The sequence below is a fragment of the Lethenteron reissneri genome, chromosome 24, assembly GCF_015708825.2.
Source record: "Lethenteron reissneri isolate LAM-NWPU_2019-01 chromosome 24, ASM1570882v1, whole genome shotgun sequence".
NCBI classification, from domain to species: domain Eukaryota; kingdom Metazoa; phylum Chordata; class Hyperoartia; order Petromyzontiformes; family Petromyzontidae; genus Lethenteron; species Lethenteron reissneri.
Window position 1 is genome coordinate 4,963,927 of NC_083802.1, and position 23,803 is coordinate 4,987,729.

The window sequence follows — 23,803 nt, forward strand, 5'->3', positions numbered from 1 at the left end:
AAAACAGGGCTTTATATAAGAAGTGGCTGGCCGGCTGGCTGGCTGGGAGGGACGGATGGATGGGTGGTCAGATCCAAATGGTTGCTCGTATATTATGTGTTAGAAATGGATTGCATAAGCACCGAATTCATTAGTTACTATTGTGTGTGCATTCTAGGATCTGATTTCGGCAGCAACGGGAATGAACCTGGCGATGATTGAAGATCCATCTCAGCGCAAGCGACTGCCCAGCTTTCTGCGTGGTCCAGCAGAGGAGAATAAGCCTGTGGCCTCGCCAAACTTTGTTGTCACTCAAGCCCTAGTTGCACTTCTTGCTGAAAGAGGTGCCAAGCTGAGACCAGGACCTGACAAGGAGGAGGAAGCCAAAGGTTTTTTTTTAATTGCTTTCATATTTGCTCATCGTTTTTTTATGGTAGCTGTTTTCGTTTTTAATTCAATCGTAGACATGCTTTGCAAAGACAACTTGAGTCATTAGTACACATCAATATTCATCGTTAATTCTAAGGCAAGTTAAACTTTGAACACATGGCATCCATGCAGGGCGGCTTGGGGACATTTCGACCACTTCTCTTAAAATCTACGATACGTTGCATCCGTGTGGTTGTTGGGAGCCTTTTGCACCCTGGGAACTAGTAACAATCAAACGTGACCTGAGGGGATTTGCAGTGACCCGGAGTTCTTATATACCCTTGCTGTGAAGGTATTTCTTCTAATAATTTTCCTAAACTCATAATAACAATAATTGATACAATCGCAACCACAATAGCTGGGTGCACACAGGCTGCATCTACAGTGGAATGGCAATGGTCGCTCACATTCCTTTATTTAGCAATATCGTTGAAATATCAACATTGATTTAAATTTGAACCCTTGTTGTAATTTGATTTCGAAATTGTCAGGGTGATGCTTGTGGTTGCAGAGATGGGGATACGTATAAATATATAAGGGCTTCACGTTGGCGAGATGTTAACTACCTCGCCTGGTGTACAGGAGGACCATGGATTCTATTCTGACCCTGATGCCTGTATGTGACACCTATATATTTGGAGTTTGCATGTCCTGCCCGTGGTCGCATGGATTTTTCTCCGGGTCCTCCGGGTTTTCCCTCCATATTTAAAAACATGCATTTAAAGTATTTGGTTGTTATAAATTTCTGCATGATCAGCCACTTAATTGAGCTATTAATTGTGGCCAGGTCGCTTCTGAAAAAGAGCTATATAGCTCAGTAGGCATTACCTGGTCAAATAAAAATAGTTTCTTATATTTATCCATGAAACTGAAATTAGTCGCCTGTTATAGGAGATACTAAATAGTATTTTAACACGTAGGCTTTCGCGACCAATATCATGCATAATAGAGGTTGTTTTGAGTTAAATCGCGAAAATAACTAAATGTGTTAAAAGTGTGGTCACCACATCTACGCATCCTATATAAGGAACAACAGTTCGACACAAATCTGGCTGTCGCATGATAAAGCCAGTTGTAATTACTGGCGAAACGTAGTACTCAGAATGTAAATATTGTGCTCTCCAACACACAGGTGTGCTGTACTAGTGGCGAATTGGCATGTTCTGTTTACGTGACAACACTTACTAGTTGGCTGTGTCGGGTAGTGGCGGGTTTTAACAACACATTTATTTGTCACCCAAAACCTCTTATGGATACTAAATATCATTGCTGATAATTTAAATGGTCACAAACCTGTAATTTTTTTATGTGTAATGCAAATCAATTTATGATGCGTCAGGTTTTAAAATCCAACCTTAATTATTATTTGAATGATCTTTTGGAGATTAATGCTTTTTCTCCTCCCGTTTCCCTCCCTCACACGAAGCGGGTGCATTGTCGCCTCTGAGTGTGGCTGCTTACTGTGCGACCCCCACTCTAGGTCCTCTGGAGCTGGCGAACGCGCTGGCTGCCTGCTGCCTGTCTGCGCGTCTATCGTCGCAGCACAGGCAGTGGGCTGCCCAGCAGCTTGTGAGAGCTCTGGCCGCCCATGATCGAGACAACCAGACCAGGCCGCAAACCTTTGCAGACATGACTGGGGACCTGCGCAAATGCCCCCAGATGAAGCTTGAAGCTCATCAAAACAGAGTGAGCGTCGGGTTTTGTTAAATCTTTTGAAATGAAAGTCTGTCCATCGTGAGCATGCAATGATGCATAGTTTAAATTGTAAATGTTGCGGGTTTACTCTCCAACACACCGGTGTGCTGAAGTAGTAACTAATTGGCACATTATGTTCACGTGACAAACCTTGCTCATTGGCTGTGTCGGCTGGTGGTGGGTTAATGACAAATTTATATTTAATCGAACCCATAAAACCTTAATTATGAATGATGCATAGGTTAATTGATTAATTTGAATCAAGTTTTATGATGCACATCTTAATTGTACGTTTTAAATATCGATTGCTTACAATGAAAATTATATTCAAAAGCTTGCTGGTGTTACGTCTGGCTTATTGTAGTAAACAAGACTGCACCAGTCAGTAGACAAATGAGAAACGATTCTAGAATTTAATAATAATAATTTGTCAAATTGCTTTGGGGGTGGGGACAAATAATTACTTGTCTGCAGGTCTAGGAATAAAGAATAGCAGCTTTATTTTTTATCAACATTCTTTTTTGAGTTTCGTAGTTATATTCCATAATTTGGAATGTTGATCAATTTCATGAATGGATTCTAAAATTAAACAAATAATTTTATTGCAAAGGAATATAAATGCTCCAGCAGAGACTGGCTTTCATATTTACTGCTCAGATCATGTATTGAGCAGTTATGTGATAACAAAAAATTCCTCTATTTTTCCACCATTGTGTCTTGGCTTGTTGGTGTTTGACGACCACGATGTTGTAGTCATATTGGCACGACCCACTTCCGCTTCCACGTTTTGCAGGTGACGAGCTGCTGCTGGAGCAACAAGAAGCAGCTCCTGGCTACGAGCGGCAATGATGGGACTGTGAGGATTTGGAGCGTTTCCAAAAACCAGTACACGCTTCAGCAAACCTGCGTCTTTCACAAACTGTAAGATCAACCCCAAGCTCCTAATAAGCATCTTCTGATAAATACTAAATGAGTAAAAAGTAGTTTTATTTTCTAATCGCTCCACATACGAAACGCGTATAGCTCCCTCGGTGTTATGAACTAACTGTGCTTTGCTATCGTGTCAGATGGTGTTATTTCATATTACTTTCACCGGTGCTTTTTATTACCTGTGGGAAAAAAATAGGCTTGAAATTTATGATGAGAAAGATAACACAAAGAGATGAGCATGTTACCATTGCATTTCATAGGTAGGTGTTGTGAAAATCAATGACCTGCACTACCTTTTGATTAAATTGTGTTCAGCTTTGCAGTGAGACGGCACCACTGGCAGATTTTTAATTCAGATTAATGTGTTTTAGTTTCCTCTCGAGCGATTAACTCGTGTGATTGGTTTACGTGTACAGTGTTAATGTTTCTTTGTGCAAATGCTTATGTTGCATACAGTTTGCATAGGAATTTTTTACAGAGATTTGAAGTGTGTGCTATATTGCAGTTTACGAGGTTATGAGTTTAAAATTCCTTTGCCCTGACTGTCAGTGTAACATAGAGTGTAACAGTTTTTTTGTGCCAATGCAATACATAATTACGTAAAAATGCATTCACAATGCAGACAAATATCCTCATCACCTTTTGTTATTGGCACAGCCTTAAAATGTAACTATTTATTTTAGAAAACATTTTTGGAATTGATCCTTCAGATCTGAAGGGTTTTGGCAGTTGCCTTGACTCCGTCACAGTTGGAAAATGCATCTCGCATTGTGGGACCTTGAAAACATAATGAGGTTTCAGGATGTTAGATTTATTTATTTTTCATTGAAATATAATGGGTATCAAATAAACGTATAATAACATAATAGTTAAATTTATTTACATCAAGGTAAAATTCCAATTCAAGCTATATGGGTATATTTAGAATTGTATATATTTCCTTAATATATATAATTTTAACTAAATTGAACATTCTTAAGTTTTTTCAAATATCCTATATAAAATGTATTAAAGTCCAAATATTTTCAAGGCGCACCACAGTAAAGTGCATTTTCCAATTATGAGCCAGTCACCGTGTCCCACAAGAATTCTCTGCTTTGAACAAACACCTTTCGTAAAACTTTAGCCTCCTAATTATGTTTGAGAATATATTAATGACGACAGTAGTCGACTCATGTAACATGTGCTGTAGAGGTGGCCGAGTGTCCTTGATACCTAATACCTTTCCAGAACACTGAGTCGATACCACTTCAGATATTTCGAATTATGGCAGTCATCAAAGATTAAACAAATTGTCGCACATCTCCAAATAATTACACAAAATAACATAAGTTACATAATCGGACCTCCTTGGTCAGTACCAAAATATGAGAATAGGTTTTTCCCCTTTTATCTGTCAACAAAACAGGTGCTAAGTTGTTAAAACACCAAACTGAAATGCAGACATGTTTCCTTGTCAAAGGTTTCAGTTTGGTGTTTTAACATCTTAACACCTGTTTTGTTGCCAGAAAAAAGGGGAAAAACCTAATAATATTTTGTTACGGGCAAAGGGGAGGTCCCATGATGTAGCTGCTCACCCCCAGCTCTCATTACTCTGATAGTGCATTTGTCTTTGTGCTGTACGCCTTTTGGCCTCCTGTGGTCTAACACCATTTGAGACGAGGCTCAAAAGAAAGCTGTCTCGGATGTGGATCAATCCGTTTCAAGGACAATGCATATATTATCAGTTTTTTTTGCATTCTGACCACAAATATTGTGGTTACTGTAGACATGATTCCTTGTAAAATGTTTCAGTTTGGTGTTTTAACAACTTAACACCTGTTTTGTTGCAAGAAAAAAGGGAGAAAACCTATTCTCATAATTTACATAATTTAAGAATATTTAACCTGCCAGGATGAAAACAATGAATTTGATTTGTCAAATGACTACCATTACACTTAGCTTGGTATAAGGGTACAGCATCTCGTTGAGAAAGCAAGGGGCTTAATTTACTTCAGTAGCAGTTCGCTTATGTATTATCCCCGAGGGCATTCATTCCATGTGAAATTTGATTTTGATGACGTAACAGCTGATAGCACCTTAGGGATGAAATGGGGTTGTGTTTTTGTAATTAAATGTGAAATGGAAGCACAAAGTCGTGCCATTTGCTTTTGCGACACATTCCAAAGATGAATGTTTGCAGAAAAAAAACATGGTATGGTACCACATAATTCCTTTCATCTGCATTTGCACAAAGTTAACCCATTGTTTGCCAAGATATTTGTGTTCTGAAAATATAGACTTGACCGTACCGGAAAGTGTCTTAACGGTACATTATTTGGTATCCTGTTGCAGTGATAATGAGGCGGAGGAGAGTGCCAGTGGCCTGGGGTCCCCGAGTGACCCACACCTCTCCCAGGTCTGCTGGAGTGTCAGCGGAAAATATATTGCTGCTTCTCTGGACAAGACTGTCAACATCTGGCCCGTCAATGGTGTGTTACTTTACATAATCACCCAGAATATATTTTAAGCAATGTTTAATATACTTCAGTTTTATTTGATTTTGTAAAATTATGGTGCAGGTTTTGGGTTTCACTTAATTATTTTCCACGAAAAAATTGTTTGTTATAGTTTATGGGATGGCTTTGCTTCTCATGGAATTGGCACAAACTAAAGCAGCTTGTATTTTTCAGTGGACTCGTTATCAAAGACTTATAAACGCACGTACATTTTCGTGAGCCCCATCAAATATTCTGAGCTGCTGTATTTTACTGTGCATTGTGTTTTTTTATTATATACGAGTAATGTTTTAAAATGCCCTACGTTTGCCACAATTATGGCCATTTAAAGTCAAAATAATTGAACTTTTCAATAGTCATACATTCTGCTATCTTTTCGAAGAGCTGCAGTTGGTGACATGTGTTTTATCTTCTCACAGGAGAGCATTTTGCTAGCTTCCAGTAAAGTAACTAAAAAGCTAACATTACAATTAGCAGTCACGATATTTATCACGTGTGAATATAATCTGGAAATAGTGATCCATAAATGTGAACTCTTGAACAGGTGGCCGTGGCCACGTGGATCTACAGCCCTACTGGGTGACTTGCCTGGCGTGGCCTGATGAGCAGGCCGCATTCGGAGGGCGGGCCAGTCTGTCCGTGGAAATGCTGCTGATTGGCCGGCTCGATGGTTCGCTTGGCCTCATCGAGGTGGTCGACTCCTCCACCATATTCCACCATTCGGAGCTACAGCACTGCTGCAGAAAGGATGGTGAGTGGGTACTCGGGACCGCTGTATACGCGGGTATAGTGCATTGTGCCTAGAATATTGCAAACAGAAAGTTTCGACCACGTTTTCCTGGTAAAGCTGGAAATTGTGCGGTTGGCAATTTCAGTATGGAAGTGTCGTGAGAGCTCATGCCTTTTTTTTGTTAAGTGTGCGTGACGCTCAATAGAACATTCTCCCTTTGTTCACGTGTCATTTAAATCGGCATTTACTGTTGCTTTTGCATTTTTAAAATGACTCTGCCTGTGGTGATTTTTTTATTTAATGAAAAACTCCAGGAAGGCTGTTTTTTTGTAAAAAAAATAGTTTTTAACCTTGTACTGTGTGCATTTGTGTGTGTGTGCAGTGGCCGTTCTTTGCATCGCGTGGTACTGCGAAGACAAGCCGTTTGCAGTTGGTTATGCTGATGGAAAAATTTTGATTGGAAAGAAGGGTTCCTTTGAAAAGCCCAGCGTGATGATCATTGATGCGTATCAAGTAAGCCATCCTGCTGGGATAGATTTTCCTCAACTGAAAATGTCAATACATTTATTCAAATCAAATGAGGGCCTCTTGAATCAACATGCCTCTTGCGAGTAAAATGTGTTTTTAAAAGTAAAAACTGAAGATTCCGTATAAATGAGATAAATTGAGCAAAAACTAACTTCAAAATTATACATGAATAATTAAGAAAACTATTTAAAATTGCATGAACCAATACCCAAGCTAGATATGAATTTGCAACCATTCAGTTGCAGTAGAGCTACTTTATGTTAATTAACTGAAGCGGCGGTTTCGGGTACATTTAAAATGCGGTTGGTGTTTTAATTTATTTTCACAAATGACAACTGCATAACACCATTATACAAAAGAGAGATGTTTATACATGTGATAAGTGGCTTGACTGTTGTAAGATTCCCACTGTTGTGAATACCATTATTGCATGTCAAAAAGAAAGGTTTTTGGGTTAGATCGCGTAAGTTTAAAGTGTGTCGTAACCCTCCACCACCCGACACAGCCAGTATGGTTTGTCACGTCAACAAAACGTGCCATTTAGTTACTGCTTCAACCCACCGGTGTGTTAGAGTAAATCCACAACCATTCGCAATTTGAGTACGAAGTTTCGCTGGTAATTACATGCAGCATCATCGGGCGTTTTTTCCAGAATAGTGAAGCAATACAGCTGTTTTTAAGGTCTTAAATAGAGCAAGAGCCAGTCGGGTGCGGAGAGCAGAGGGGGTAGGGGGTTTACAAAATAATAGATTGTTAATCATAGTTGATTAACAGTTTCATTGACTCTTTAATTTATGTGGCAGAGCTTCATGTACTTGCTATGTGTCTTAATGGGACACCAATTTTGTGTATCTTTTGTAACCCGTAAAGTCTAGGTGGTTGTGAGGCCCTTGGTTTAATTTGGTATTGCTCAGCTTTGGGAATTAATGCATTTGCAATGTTTGCAGTAGTCTTACATTCCAAAGTATTAGTTTGGTCTCGTTTAATTTTAACATAGGTACTTTCCTCCAGTAAATCTATGATTTTATTATCATAATCCGCTTGGGACATCACCACAGATGAAAGGCCTTTGTCAGTGGCCAGAATTTGGATATCTTTATTTGATCTCAGTTTTCTTAAGGCATTTGCCTCGCTGAAACTAATATTTATTTTTGGTACTTTGCTATTCTCAATTGTTTTAGCAACCTTTGCCAAGTCATCTGCCTGATTATGTCGAAGGTGTTCATGAGGGTTCCGGTTAACGAGTCATTAAATTACTCTACGCTGGTAAATAAGACATGTTTACCGAAAGATATTCCAAAACTAGCTGAGCATTGTCTAAATAACACTTATTTCTTATGCAGAGGTGATTTCTTTGCACAAAAGCAAGGAGCAGCAATGTGCTGTGTCCTTTGTCTCCTGCCATTGCGAAACCCATATTTTTGGTTTAGATATATGGATGACACTTTGGTTGTCTGGCCACATGGTAAAGATGCACTTAATTTCGAAATCATTTCCATTCGCAAAACCCCACCATCCAGTTCACCATGGAAGTGGAGGTGGAAAACACACTACCATTCCTGAATATTTTACTTAGACGTGACCCAAGCGGTAAAATAACACACGTTTACCGAAAGGAAACGCACACTGATGTCTATCATCACCCCGCACAGAAATCCTCTCTCATCAAGACACTCGTACATCGGGCTATAACTGTCAGGTGGTGAAAGTCTGAGGAGCAAGATGAAACATGTTAAACAAGCTCTACAGTTAAATGGATACAATAATGCTCAAATTAACAGAGCATTGAATTGCCAAACCAAGATCGACAAAAAATATATATTTCAGTAAAGTAACAAAAAAATCTTTTTAAAATTATGAGTATGCAGGCTACTTAAAGGTGTCCATATTTTGTTCGGGCAAATGTTTACAAGTTGTAATGACAGCCTTGACACTAGCCTATGAAATAATCCCAGTTCCTTCAGTAATGCAGACTCGAAGATGTTCTTACATTGATTTTGTTGCTGGGTTTTGTTCATGGGTGTGGTTGGTAACTGAAGGAATACATAATTATTTGTCACAATTGTATCCAACAAGCAATACTAGCCACCAAAGGTGTTTTACATTCCTGCCATTTCACCTTCAATCTGCTCATCTCTCACCCCCTAATGTCTGACAGGAGGCTGTAACGCACATTAAGTGGGATCCCATGGGCAAACTGCTACTTAGCTGCGCTGCCAAAGAGGAGAACGTCAAGATATGGGCACATGGCGACGAGAGTGGATGGCACTGCCGCTTTCTGTTGCCCCACCCTTCCGTTGTCAACACCGTGGCCTGGAGCAGCTTGCTTGGCAGGGGCCCAAACTCTCGGCTCATGCTTGCATCGTACGTCTCTTCCTGTTATATTTACTTAGCCTTACATAGGTCAAAGCTTATTTGCTTGAGGCCATTTACCAAAGAAGCCTTTTGTATGGATTTATAGCCTTAACATCATTCATGTATGTATGTTGAACTTCATTCGTACACATACGTAGCCAACCGTGCTTATTGGAGGTGTGATGATAAACACACAACTTTGGTCTCTGACAACACAGGCTTAATTCAGTCCTGAGCCTCTTGCAGCACATCTGTACATGGCTTCTTGCATGTGATGTGCGCACATGACACCTACAAGCAATAATGCCTTGTCAGATCCATCTTATCACCTATTTAGAAGGAGCTTTGATTAATCTCTCACGCAGAGCAACGTGAGGGAGATGATTCTTGGGATTCATCCTTACCCATGCAATATCACTCGCCCTTAGGACGAGTCTCCCGTATATGTAATCATTTTTATTGTGGACAAATACCCGTGTTAAGAATGTGATCTCCATGCCGTGTGACACAAGATGAAAAGGAGAGATGAGGCAAATGGGCTCCCATGCATGAGTGACATTGCCCGATCACAGGTGATGGTGGTCAATGTTGTAATATTTTTTTGCCGTCTAATGACAATACATGGGTTACATGCACTTCAGTGCATTGCAGAAATGTCACTCCTGTCACAATGATAGTTGCAAATGTAGTTTAGGTAATGTATTCATAATCCAACTTGTATACAAATCCTGTAGGGTATTTGTATTATGGGGAAATTGTGAATATTTCAGCAATTGACCACTGTATAACTAGATTCACAGATGGCAAATTAGAGGGAATCCAACTTGGCGAAATGTTATGCCGTTGCTTTGTTAATTCTCTTATTATAAAATGGTAATTATAGCAATCTTTTTCAAGAGTATAATGTATTTAAATACTTGGACAATGTAAGCAAATATCTGTCTGGACTGAGCCCATCAACTATTACATTATAACAAATGCCAAACATAAATAAGGACTAATTTTAGTAAATAAATGGGTTTTGCAGTCCTGATTGGAAGCTCTCTTTTGCCATTGCTGTCATTAGTATGTTTTTTTTAGAAGCACCATGTGTCGCAGTTTAGTGTAGCATGCATGAATACACACATTGTGTTTAAACGTGTTTCCACACATACCATCAATCGCGCTTATGCAGCCACTATTCCTTCCGATATTAGGAAGCCATTGGAGCTATGCACTTTTAATTTTATATTGAAAACTAATATGTTTAGAACTGCTTTTTGTATTTAACTTGTCCGTCCCCCGCACCTCCGATTTACTACGGTTGGCTAAGTACGGTGTGAAAGAAGTTCAACATACTTGCATCACATCAATCGCTGTAGTGACACTTGCACTTTTACCGTTCCTTCGAATACAGAGGCTGTCAGAGTGGGCTTGTGTGCGTATGGACAATCCCACAAAACACAGACGCTGAAGTGCCAGAGCCTCAAGAATCAGAAACGATATGTGAGGAAAAGCAGAAAATGGTGAAGGTAAGCTCAACGGACATTGTTTGGAAGCGTTCACCGTCGGGGTTTTCCACACTTGTACCACTTGGTCCACCTTTCTACAGTCTCATGTCTTCTTCATTCAAATGCAAAATGGCTCAGTTTCTCAATGTGCATGTCTGATGATCCGTAAAAGTGAAAAATAACTGTGGCTGGGTGTGAAGAATTATGTTTGGAAAAATGAAGTGTCACCGTCATGCTGTGATGGCATATTTTATTATTGGTATATTTTACACATTCCACTATTATCGAGTCGTAATGTAGTATAAGACAGAATTGGTAGTTAATTATAGTGTAATTATTTTTAAATTTTGACAAATAATATAATAAAGTGATCTATTTCAGCTAACCAGAGTTTTGATGAGTGTAAGAGATTCACATTTTTATGCAGCCTCTGCAAGAGGTATCTTTCTCACTCTGTTCACGTGTGTTTTTGTGTTTTTTAAACCTGTGCCACAAAATACCTAATTGCTTGCAAAGGTCAATCCCCAAAACATTTATTTCTTGAGTACAATTCTTAGGAATGTGTGTTTTGTGTGTGTTGTTCCTCAAGGCTCGGATTTAGAATGAAAGCATGCGAATTTGCCGTGTTCATACTGTCATCTTAATTGAGGGTGTGCTACGTTTACCCCAGACAAAATGTAAGCTTCCTTCATTAACAGACTTCCCAGCTTGTTGAGTGAAACATAAAATAGTCCACTTAAAACAAATATAGTGTGCAATTTCAATAACGTACGTTTCTATTTTGTCTGGTAATTCTGCAGGACTGGGTACACAGGAAGGAGGCGGTACAGTGTGCCTATCGTCTGAGTGGACACATCACAGCTGTCAAGATGGTGGCTTTTAGTGCTGATGGGATGGTGCTGGCGTCGGGAGGGGTTGGCAGCCTCATGAACATCTGGTCTATGCAGGTAGGAGCATAAACCATCACGCAAACTCTGGTCATCCTCGCAGCGGCTAGAGTCAAACCACCGAACAAAGATGGTCACTGCATCGCCCGCTTTCATATGCGCTTCTGCGGTGGTCTAGAACACCCTTCCGATATGAGGAAGCCACTGGAGCTATATGCACTTTTCAATCTAGATTGAAAACTAATTTGTTTAGAACTGCTTTTTGTGATTAGTTTATTGTCCTTCCCCTGCACCTCCGATTAGCACGGTTGACTATGTATTGTGCAAAAGAGGTTCTACATACATACATACATACAAATATGACTGCGTTCACAGTGCAGGCTTACAGTTGCCGAAAGATTTTCAGGACAGGATTTATAGGGCTATTTTACCAATGTTAATATAACTTTCTCAGTATTGGTAAATAAGTAGCCATGTTCTGTATTCTTCTCATGGCCACAGTATGACATCTAGATGCCTGGTCTACATACATATATCTGCTATTTATATTCCCTGTAAGCTCCACCTGTAAACTATTTCTCCATCTTATTCAATGATTTGCAACCTTTTGTCAAGCCACTGCCGGATGAAGGGATCTTCATGTCTTGTCTGTCATGTAGGTGTAGGATCATGCTTCGCTAAACTCGTCAATGCGGGTTTGTGACGGGGAACACCCAGAACCTTTTCTGATATCACTCACCACTGATATTAGCCATGGCCGGGAATTAAACTCAGCTCGTCATGTTTTGAGCACAGTGCTTTAACCACTGCGAATAATATTCCACGCACATCTTATTTACTTGACCAAATTAATATATTAACATTTAAGCATTCTTTTGCTATTTTACTATTTAAAAAAAAAGACCTTCGAATTTCAATTGCCTGAATATTTCAGGTAAGACTATTGGAGTAACAATGCAACAACAAAGATTTAAATGATTTGGCTGCCACACAAGTTTTGTCATTTTCTTTAACACGAAAGCTTCAAATCTAGAAACAATTTTCTACTTTTCAGGATGGGTCAGTGCTGCAGACAGTGGTGTCTGGGTCTGGATCAATAACAAGTATGGTTTGGATTCCTGATGTTGGAGTGGCAACATGTTCCAACCGGTCCAAGGTATGTTCCTTCAACAGCAGTCGTTTATATTTGAAATGGTGCAATGTGTTGACAAGTGTTTTACCAACCTATTTGAAGACATAGTCTTTGTATATACAAAAGAATATCTAGTTTTTAAAAATTGTTTCTTTCAAAAATACGCATTATGTTATTGACTGGAATTGGTGGTTGTATTCTTTGTCACGTTAACAAACCGCTGTAAACATCTTTTTCTTTATCATTGGCTCTAGATTCCACGTTTTTGTACCCTCCCGCTTAAAATGTTGTCTTGAATTAGTTGAACAACTAAAGACATTTTTTAGCTACAATCTTTATCAAATGTTAGTAATTAATAAGTAATCCTAGCTCTAACTTCTCACAATGTTTTTCAGAAGGTGGAAGACTCCTCACTTAAATTTTGCACGTAATAACGATTACGGAACGTTGAATGCTCAAGTTGCTTGACGTAGGCTTGTTTGTACACCGTTACAGGATGTGTTGGTGGTGAGCTGCATGGCTGATTGGGTGTCCAAGCACCAGGTCTTGGCTACTTGCCGCACCGCTCTGCGCAGTCAGGGTATCGTGGGCCTTAGCGCAGCGCCCTGCATGCGGGCCCTGCTGGAGAGGTTGCCTATCATGCTGCAGGAACAGTATTTCTATGAGAAGGTGCGTACATCGTGACATTTAATTTGCATCCATGTGTTCATTGCTGAATGAAGGCCTCCCAATGTCGTGTTGATAGTGCAGGTTATTTGTCTCAACTTTGCCTTGCTGATCCGTCGGGGTCTATGAAGTGCGGTGCGCACGACTGGTTCATATATCACTCTCCAATGATGTTGGTAGCAGCTGCGTATCGAACTTGGGTTTAGGGGTTTTTAGAGCAGTGCTAACGCACCCCCCATCACATGCTATGTAAAATAGAAGTTAAAAGAGATCCAGGAAATGATCATTGGTGCTGTATGTGAATAAATCTGTCACATTTTAAAAGTGAATCATCAGCCACTGCTGGTTGAAGCCTTCCCTAAGCTGCGCAATCTCACCCTTTTGCAATGTGGTTATCCACTTAACACCCGCACATTGGCTGATCTCATCGCTCAATCTCCTTGGTAGACAGAATATTGGTTATGGGCCATCCTTGGCTGCCACACTGACATCATTATGATCCCTTCTAACAAAAGGAATATATCAATATTTTTTCAAAAGGTATCTTCTCAAGAAATCACGTCAAGGGCTAAAAAATAATTGAGTATCAAATAAAGAGGGATATGTTTAAAATGAATGCAAATCTTCTTGGTTCTTTCGGTAAAGTCACTTAGAAGGGAAATTATAAAATAATAAAAATAAAACATAAAATAATTCTCACGACGTTTCACAACGCAAGTAGCCGTCCTCAGGTGAAGAACAGGTCTGTCGGGAAGACAGCGTCAGACGCTGTCTTCCCGACAGACGCTGTCTTCCCGACAGACCTGTTCTTCACCTGAGGACGGCTACTTACGTTGTGGCCGAAACGTCGTGAGAATTATTTTATTATGTTTCATTTTTATTATTTCCCTTCTACGTGACTTTACCGAAAGAACCAAGAAGATGAATCCCTGCAGTCACGAAAGCTTTAAATCGAAAAATGAATGCAAATGTTGTTTTTGTGTTCTATGGTGGTAGTAACCATAATTGACAGGAACCAAACATTTTGCAATATGTACACGGTGGAAAAGCTATTACTTCATTGAAGATTCTGTTGCCAAACACAACACATCCTACAAATGCTCGTGATGTGCGTAATGTATGTTGAATTTCTTTTGCACTATACGTAGCCACCCGAGATAATCAGAGGTGATAAAATGTGTCTAATATATACAGGCATTGATGTAATAATAAATGATATATTTTTTGTTCCTAATTTTCCCCAACCATCCTTACTCTCTTATCCACCAGCTGTTTGTGGTGTCGGGAGAACAACTGGTGCATAGTGCCTATATGCAGTGCCTGGCTTCGTTGGCCGTTGGGCTCAACTTGGAGGTAGTTCTGTGCCGTCCACCGCTTCCTCCCCACCACCGGAGCGTGACTCTGGGTGCCACCCCAGTGGAGGTGGGTGGCAACTGGAACCCCTTGGAGTGGACCTGGTTGGCCTCCTTTTCCACCACGGTGAAGACAGCCGAAGCGCTGGCACGGAGCTCTGCGTTCCCCGAAACGTTTGTGGTTCCCGAGTTGGAGCACCTACCACCTGAGGAGCAGCTCCAGCCACAGGTACGAGAGCATGTGGTGTTCATAGTGGGGTGATTCAAGGATTTCTCAACCCGTGACCCACCCTCCACTGCCTCCCAATCCAATCCCGCATCAACTTTGAGATCACCCCTTGCCATTTTCAAAATCTCACAGATGGGCACATTTATCATTGGTGCAGCATCTTTAAATTCACGTTTTAAATCCAAATTGTATTTAATTTTAGCCTCTGGCATTGCTCATGATAATTCTGTTGCATGCCAATAAAGGATTGGCACATGCCTTGCCCTTTGCCATCTTGATTTACATTTAACAAGACGTCGAAAGTTGTGAACACATTGCCATTGTTGTGTGTTATTATACCTATACATTTTTATCTTGAATTCGTCAGTCAGCTGTCTGCTTCTTATTCTGCGTCATGTAATTATTTTTGGGTTTTTTTCAAGATACTGGGCTGTTAGGTTACTATGCAATTTCGGTTACTACGGTGGTCTGCATGTTTTATATTTAACTGTCCCGGCAAGCTGCTGAGCTCTCTGCTCCTTTATGGTTTCTTGTGAAATAGCCTGCGATGGTGTAGTAACAGCACACGGCTTTATTGGACTCGTAATGGGATGAGTTGGAGATTTGCTGCTAAGGGCTCTCTGTAGTGTTGCTCATTGCACTTGGAATGCCAGGAAACACATACCTGGCTGTTGTAGATCACTTGAATAGTCTGCCAGCCAGCAAAGTGAATTCAAAATCAATAGGGTCATTTAAAAGAGAGTTAGACATGTTGTTTATGTTTGGCATGCATGGTGCATTACACTTCAGGCATTTATGGTTTACTTATTCCTGGATGTTTAATTAGGCACGATTTACGCTCCTGGGCCTAATGTGAAAGTTTAGGAAACTTGAGTGTGTAAGTCTATGATTTAGTAAAAGAATAGTCAATGTGTGATAATTGATACTGTACAGTACATTTGGATTGAAAAAGCACTGCTTATTGTATGTAAAAGTACTATGAATTGTTAAATTTGGTTGTGCTGTCATTACAAAATTTTTTCCCTTATACTTCACATTTATAAACTGTGCCCAATCTCATCACGTCCCGAAAACTAAGCATAATTAAGTCTTGTTAATCCTGGGATGAAGAGGGGCCGTAGGAGAGCAAGTGTTGTTTTAGACTTGGGCTGTGAGTTTTCTAATCGATGGCAACACCCCAATGGATTCTTGCTCTTATCTCTATAAAGCTTTGCATTTGAACCGCCGATATGTGATCGTTTTCTCAGAGTACTCCGGAGTCCTTGTGTGTGTCGCTCATGAATAGAATTGTCCCAATGCAGGATGTTTCTGAAGAAGTCTTTGAAACTCAGTGAGGCTATCCTGATAAAATGTGCTGCTTAAATAAAGAGCATATATGTTATGATTTTTTAAATATTTGTTTTTATGGTGTGTCTGTTTCTAGGACAACACTAAATGGAATGCATCAATGGATGAGCAGATAATGGCATGGGCTACAGCCAAACCAGAGGTGTATGCCACATCCATTACTTAACACTGATACGACGTACATTGTATATTTAAATATATTATACAATAACACATTTTGCGTGTTTTTTCTTCCTTTTATTAATTTGCCACATGGGGGTCACCCATGTGGGTGTGTTTTTTTAGAACGTTTTTCTAAGAAAAATTCTAAAACCCAAGAAAATGCTTATTGTTCATTAGCTAAGTGTTGACATTTAAAATAAAAATATAATCTTCTCTATTCCCCGAAATGTAATTAACAAGATATCACGTGGACGCTTTAAGCAGACGCTATTTCCTCGGTGATTAATAATTCTCGGCACACTGCGTGCCAACGTGTGGGGCGTGTCTCGTGGGTAGGACTGGCAGCTGGGCGGGAAGTGCGAAGCGTACATGTGGGGCGGGGGCCGTCACGGCCAGCTGGCAGAGGCCGGCCGGAGTGTTCTGACACCGACCCTCACGCCCTCCTTCTCGCAGGCACAACAGGTAATTGCAGTGCAAGCCAATTTCACATACTTTAACCCTTTCACCTTCCAATTCTCCAAGTTGTAGGTGGGCATATTTAATCGCAGGCAGGTAGTCTGACCTTGTGCATTTTATCAGTTGACCTGCAACGTGCTATTGTGCTAAAATGGGGTGGTGTGTTTGAGATGTTCATGTGAATGTGTTTTTAAAAAATATAATCCTATTACAGTAAATCTCTTGAACTTCGTTTGAAATGGGTTTGAAGCATAATGAGTACGCTGAATTTAGGATTTTAATCCTTATGGCTTTATTGACAGTGAACGATAAAGCTTCTGGCCAGACTTCAATAAAAGTATCATTATATTATGTATTTAATAACAATGATCCACTATTTTATCTTTCAAGCATACGCTTGCAGTGTTGATTTTATTAATTACTCCCACAGTCACTCTGTGTTAGAGCATGATAGATTATGCATTTGACATGCATCTCATTTGGAAAACAGTGGTCTCTTTGGAAAGAGGATTAGCCTTGTGTCTGTGTTTCTCAGATTACACTTAATATTTTGAGTCCAATCAAGTCCAAGCATCTTTTTATTCTAGCAAGCAATTGCACATCAGTCATCTTGATTGACAGCCCTGAGCCACTGGTGAATTTCAATGTTACCTTGGAAAGTGTCGCCTATATATTTATAAGCTTAAAAACTTGTTTGCGATAATTCTGTGTGTTAAATCTATCCATAAAGTAGTTTTTTTTTGTGAGATCGCATAAATATAAATGTGTCATTGACCCGCCACCACCCAACACAGCTAATTAGTAAGGTTTATCACGTAAACAGAACATGCCAATTTGTTACTACTACAGCACACTGGTGTGTTGGAGAGCCAAGCCACAACATTTACAATCTTGAGTACTACGTTTTGCCAAATCTGGCTGTCGCCTGATGAACCTAGTTGTAATTTCTGGTGAAATTTCGTACTCTGTTTGTAAATGTTGTGGATTTGCTCTCCAACACACCGGTGTGCTGTACGAGTAACGAATTGTCATGTTTTGTTTACGTGACAAACCTTACTAATTGGCTGTGTCAGGTGGTGGCGGTCCAACGACACATTTATATTTACGTGATCTAACCCAAAAAGAACCCTATATTGTGGATGATATTGGTCGCGAAAGCCTACATGTTAAACTGTGAAATCTTTATTTGCTGGTACTACTTTCATAGAATGGTTGTCTAAAATTCCAATGCGATGTACTGTCTTGATTTGAAGCTTTCTTGACTGCAGGAATCCATACTCTCTGGTTCGTTTGGTAAAGTCACGTAGATAGAAAAAATAATAAAATAAAATAAAACACGACCGTTTCGGTCGCAACACCAGCGTCCATACTGTGTTTTCTGAGTTTTTATTTGAAGAATATAATTTGTGGCACGCTTAAAAAAAATTACGCGATACGACACGTTACAGCATCAATATTGTAGATGCCGCCTGCCGATCAGACTAAGCAGATGTTCTTTATAACATTGTGGGTGTTTTTAGTGTTTACAAAATTGTCTCTATCAACCATGCCAGAATTGTTTTGTTGTTTATTTGTTTGTATTTTTCAGGTTGTGTGTGGGCAGAACTGCACATTTGTTGTACAAGCCAATGGTTCTGTGATGGCCTGTGGAGAAGGCAGTTATGGACGACTAGGACAAGGAAATTCTGATGATCTGCACACTTTAACAGTCATCTCAGCTCTGCAAGGTAACGGGTTTTTATGATCAGCAATTTTCATGCAATCTGCCATTATCTATTTTCTTTGCTATTATTCTTACAGCTCTGTCATGCTTGTTGTTTCACTCGCATGTTGCCGATACACGCATCAAGTCATCTAGAATTATGAATTCACCTTGTGGCCTCCAATTCCTTGGATGCAGATTAAATTTAATTATGCCAAGGTGGCTTTGCATCTGAATTCCCCGAGGTTCTTTGTATCATGCAGCGATGGCAAATTTGCCTGCATACTTTTAAATCTGATAAAGTACAATGAGGTCCCTCCTATAGTGAGTAAATATTCCTCAGCTTCTAAGTTGAATTTTATCTTGCGTGGATTGTCGTGTGTAAATACATATATGTTTATGTATGCCGATATATAAATTCAGTTCTGTCATTACATTTAACTATTCCAGTTTTTTTGTGTGGATCAATGTAACGACGGTTATGCAAATGCCACACAAACCTGCCAATCTGTTCAAAGTCATTGTTCTGGAAACTTTGGATATCCAAACGATAATGAATGCTTGGTTATAATCAAAACTGACAGCTCTTTCTGACCTGATTTTTTTTTGTGTGGGATAGGGTTTGTGGTGACTCAGCTGTCAACATCGTGTGGCTCCGATGGCCACTCCATGGCCCTGACAGAGAGTGGAGAGGTCTTCAGCTGGGGCGATGGTGATTATGGGAAACTGGGCCACGGCAATAGTGACCGTCAACGGCGACCCCGTCAGATCGAGGCCCTCCAGGGAGAGGAGGTTGTCCAGGTCTGGCCCTAATCGCTGTGTCCTTTGTTTTGGTAATGCTTAAAAACAAAGTGGCAAATGTGTTCAATATTTTTTTTGTTCATTACGTGTGAAAGTTAGGAATTGTATAATGTTCCCACCAATGTGACACAATTACAACATTCCTTTGGCATATAATACAATAATCATTACTGGATATCCTCCTCTGTTGACAAGAAGGACATGTATTGTTCTGAAATTGTCTTTACTACTCTGCCACCACAGGTGGCAAGCAAACTCAAAGGAAACTTTTAAGATGTGCATCTAATATTTTACCATTTTATGAAAGTTATTACATTTGGTAAACCTTGCTTTCAGTTTTGTTGTTCCTTACAAGTATAAAAATATACCTGAATTATAATTTATAATATATTACATCCCAGTCGGTCTTCAATATGTTTACATATTTATTGGATTGTTATTGATGTGATTTTGACATGCGTTCCCTATTTTTATGAAGCAGTCATTTATCTCAAAGATTTGTCGTATAACTGTCATTTTATATCTTGTGTCAATATTTTTTTATTGTGCTTTACATTTGTAATGTGGTTTAGTCGGTTGTGTTTTTTTCAGTTACACTCTTTTGTTTACCCCTGTCTTGGAATCTCAGTGGTCTGTTATCTGGTTATAAAAGAAGGACTTGCACTCCAGCATATATTTGGTAATTCTGTGAAACATTGTGGGGGAATACCACACATTTAACTGAATATCGTTTAATTTAATGTACAATAGTGTAGAGTACATGGCAGCATGTTCTTTACCTCAAGTCTCCAAGGGGCTGAAGTTGTAAGGTGTCTTTCATTTTATGACCCCAATTTTATTAGGAGGCATACAGTATTTTCACGTGAACACATTTAACCGGTCGGATAATGGGGTGGCAGAGCGTCTAGCCCACAATTGGAAGGTTGTGAATAAAAATCCCCAGTCATGTGTTGATTCAGCCCATCGATCCTTTTGTGGTCTATAAATTGAGTACCACTTTGCGGGAGGTCAAAAGTGAGTGTTCTATTTAGAAGCTGGTCTCAACCATAAACATGTAGAGTGTACCTGAACTCAGCGTTACGAGCACTGCCCAATGTTTGCTTTCAGCAGGCTTACATTGACCATGAGCTCTTGGATTTTGTAACCCCTTACCCTTTTCTTATTTAACAATAATCATCATTGTGACCTTGTCAGCTCTCCTGTGGTTTCAAGCACTCTGCTGTGGTCACAGCTGACGGAAAGTTGTTCACGTTCGGAAACGGTGATTATGGCCGACTTGGCCACGGCAATACATCCAACAAGAAGCTGCCCGAGAAGGTGACCAGCCTCGACGGACAACAGGTTGGGCAGGTAAAGAAGCCAGTTTTCTTTGCCCTAACACCAACATATGTTGGTCAATTTGGCTCTCATGGAATGCCCGTGAAACTGTCGCTTACGCCATGAATTTGTATTATGATGTAAAAGTGTTTACAACATGCATTACTAATGTTAAATGAGGGTCTACCGTACATCTTTGTGAATGCTGGCTACCTTCATGTCACTTGCATGATAGTTTTTGTGTGGCATTCCAAATATAAAAAGGTGACGCTATTTAAAGTGCAAGTATGTGGTAAATATTGGTCAGCAATTTAATGTTGTATATATTTTAGGTTTGCCAGAAATGTTGATGTTTAATGCAATGTGTGTGTGCAATTTTAAGGAAGTGCTTAAATGCAATTTTGTTTTAGGTGGCATGTGGCTTAAATCATACCCTGGTTGTTTCAAATGATGGCATGACTGTCTGGGCTTTTGGTGATGGAGACTATGGGAAGCTTGGTTTGGGGAACTCCACTGCAAAGTCTTCACCGCAGGTACGTGAACTCAACTATCGACAGCTGTCTGGTCAGCTGGCACCCCAAATATTGGAAATGTATCCAAAGAGCCACAATTGATCAATGCTGCAAACATGTATACCAAACAGCCAAATGGATGTGATTCATTCTGAACATCATGTACTAAACACATTAACTTGCATTTAATCAATGCTGTGCATGCTATGGAACACCGCAACCATTCCTACAATCAATACTGTTTTTTTATTCCATACACACATGACCAGACAGGTTTAACCATGTTGTTTTGTGTTAATCATTAACTAATGATGTCTCTTTTTAAACCACAGAAAGTGGATGCCCTATGTTTTATTGGAATGAAAAAGGTTTGCTGTGGGACCCAGTTCTCTGTTGCCCTTACAAAGGATGGGCGAGTCTTCACCTTTGGCCAAGGTTATACTTACATCTGTTTGCTTTATTTCCTGTAATTAAAGTGTGACATCACGTTATACATAGTATACACATGTAGATAACTGGAGGCATTACACAATATAATATCAACTTTGAGTGTTAATACTTGCATTTTGATTAAATGTCATGATAAAATTTAAACATAATTCTGTCGAGACAACTCTGCAGATACATCAATTGTTTTTTTGAGTTTGTGAAAGTGTTAATATGCACATTTATAAATGCTCACGATTGTCACGTTGGCAACTGTATTCATTCTTGCCCAATGCATTGATCACATTCTGACTGATAACAACATTTCTCCACGTCACAAATATGTCAGGTGGTGGTAGGTTAATGACTAATGTTATGCCAAAATTAGTGTTACCCAACCCAAAAACAAATATGAATCATTGTATTAGCTCAAAAACGTTTACATAGAACTTAGTTCCCATCGTACTTAGCCAACAGTGCTAATCGGAGATTTTAAGTTAAAAATGCTCTGCTTTAAAGGCTAAATTGTAGTGTATGCATTTTATGTGGATTTCTGGTCTATTCAAACAAAGTTTGCTCGAATTTGACTCGTTCATCATTTGTCCGCCCTTGCACTTGCCAGACCGCCTGATCGGGCTACCAGAGGGGAGGGCCAGAAATCACAACAGGCCTCAGCAAGTGCCAGCGTTGGCAGGCATCTTTGTGGAGGACGTGGCCGTGGGTGCTGAGCACACACTCGTTCTGGCTTCGACAGGGGACGTCTACGCCTGGGGGAGCAACTCGGAGGGGCAGGCACGGACAGAAACACGCACGCACTCAACGTCTAATTCTCACAAAACTACCACCTTGCCGTTATGTATACTGCACAGTCGTTCTTGGTAAAAATAGACTGAAATGTACACTTCTATGAAAAGACATTATCCTCTTTTCTCTCCGCCTGATGAAGGCCGCTTGTGTTGCGATTGAAACGTCATGGGTTTTTTGCTTTTATTATTTTCAATGTATTATTTTTATTTTATCTTTAATTTTATTTTCGATCTACATGACTTTACCGAAAAGAACCAATAATATGAACACATTATCCCTTCGGATATGTTCAATAAAAATTCTCTGTTTGAAAAACAGATTTGGCTGTCTATTCTAACAACATTTATTTTACAATTCTGAGTATTTCCAGATAAACAAGGTTTGCTAAGTTTAAATATAATTCTTTTTCATGTAAATCCTTTTAACAGGGTTAAAGGGATGTAACCATTTGGCTCTAGATCGAGTGCTTGACCTTAAAGGTGGTGCTTTTCAATCTCAGTTGGGGAGGGGGGGGGGTCATCTTGGTCCATCATCCATTTCTATGGTTGACAATACATACCACCGCTGTTGGGAAGTGAACAGTGGACATCATGCAGAGAGCATTGCCACTTCCACTAGAATGTATAATTTCTACTGCAGGCTGAAGACGACCACCAAATAAGGTCATCCTTGGCCCCATTGCTCATTGCAGCAGGCTGATGCTTTCACACAGAGTGAAAAAGGTAATAATGAAAAAGGTGTGTAGTGATAGGTTTGGTCTGAATATATTTGCGTGACTGAACAGCTCGGACTGGGACACACAAACCCCGTGCGTGAGCCAACACTGGTGACCGCACTGCAGGGAAAGAATGCTCGGCAGATTGCAGCCGGGCGCTGCCACAGTGCAGCATGGACATCGCCTCCTGTCTGTCCCAGAGCTCCAGGTACATGCCCCAGTTAAGGAACACAACCTCATTGCTTGCGGTGGTGTGAGCACAGTGCGTGCTTGTCTATTATATATACACCATATGTATGCATTTGTTTAAAAATTAAGGTACAATTGGCACTACAGGTAGGACGACCAGAGTATATGAATGTTTTATGTATAGCGTCTGGGGATGTAGGTAATTGGATAATTTAAAATGCACGTATAATTATCCTTTGTTTAAAAGATTGATACACTATGAATGAAATGTCAAATTGATATTTTCATTTTACTTGCCAAATAACAAAAGTGAAAATAATAAAATCTGTAACATTTACCGTGACATTTTTTTATCTGCAGTTATTGTTTTTCTGTGTTTTGGTAATAATAATGGTACATTGCACGCAGTGAATATTTTTTATATACTCTTCTAGCAATTGAAAAAGTACACAAGCATGCATGCTAGTTT

The 23,803-nt window shown here is 39.8% G+C and overlaps 1 protein-coding gene across 1 annotated transcript in view; it reads left to right on the plus strand.

Moving 5' to 3' along the window:
- The window catches only part of LOC133346444 (probable E3 ubiquitin-protein ligase HERC1), a 117,518-nt gene that overhangs the window by 84,978 nt on the left and 8,737 nt on the right, over positions 1-23,803 (plus strand). Inside the window, 21 exon segments of the mRNA XM_061558014.1 lie at positions 158-368; positions 1,889-2,094; positions 2,897-3,024; positions 5,368-5,504; positions 6,076-6,282; positions 6,644-6,774; positions 8,948-9,153; positions 10,541-10,655; positions 11,435-11,581; positions 12,576-12,677; positions 13,149-13,322; positions 14,589-14,900; positions 16,324-16,389; positions 16,746-16,871; positions 18,454-18,592; positions 19,187-19,368; positions 20,563-20,718; positions 21,096-21,218; positions 21,530-21,632; positions 22,246-22,415; positions 23,215-23,353. Coding sequence (XP_061413998.1) covers positions 158-368; positions 1,889-2,094; positions 2,897-3,024; positions 5,368-5,504; positions 6,076-6,282; positions 6,644-6,774; positions 8,948-9,153; positions 10,541-10,655; positions 11,435-11,581; positions 12,576-12,677; positions 13,149-13,322; positions 14,589-14,900; positions 16,324-16,389; positions 16,746-16,871; positions 18,454-18,592; positions 19,187-19,368; positions 20,563-20,718; positions 21,096-21,218; positions 21,530-21,632; positions 22,246-22,415; positions 23,215-23,353 — 3,280 coding nt within the window.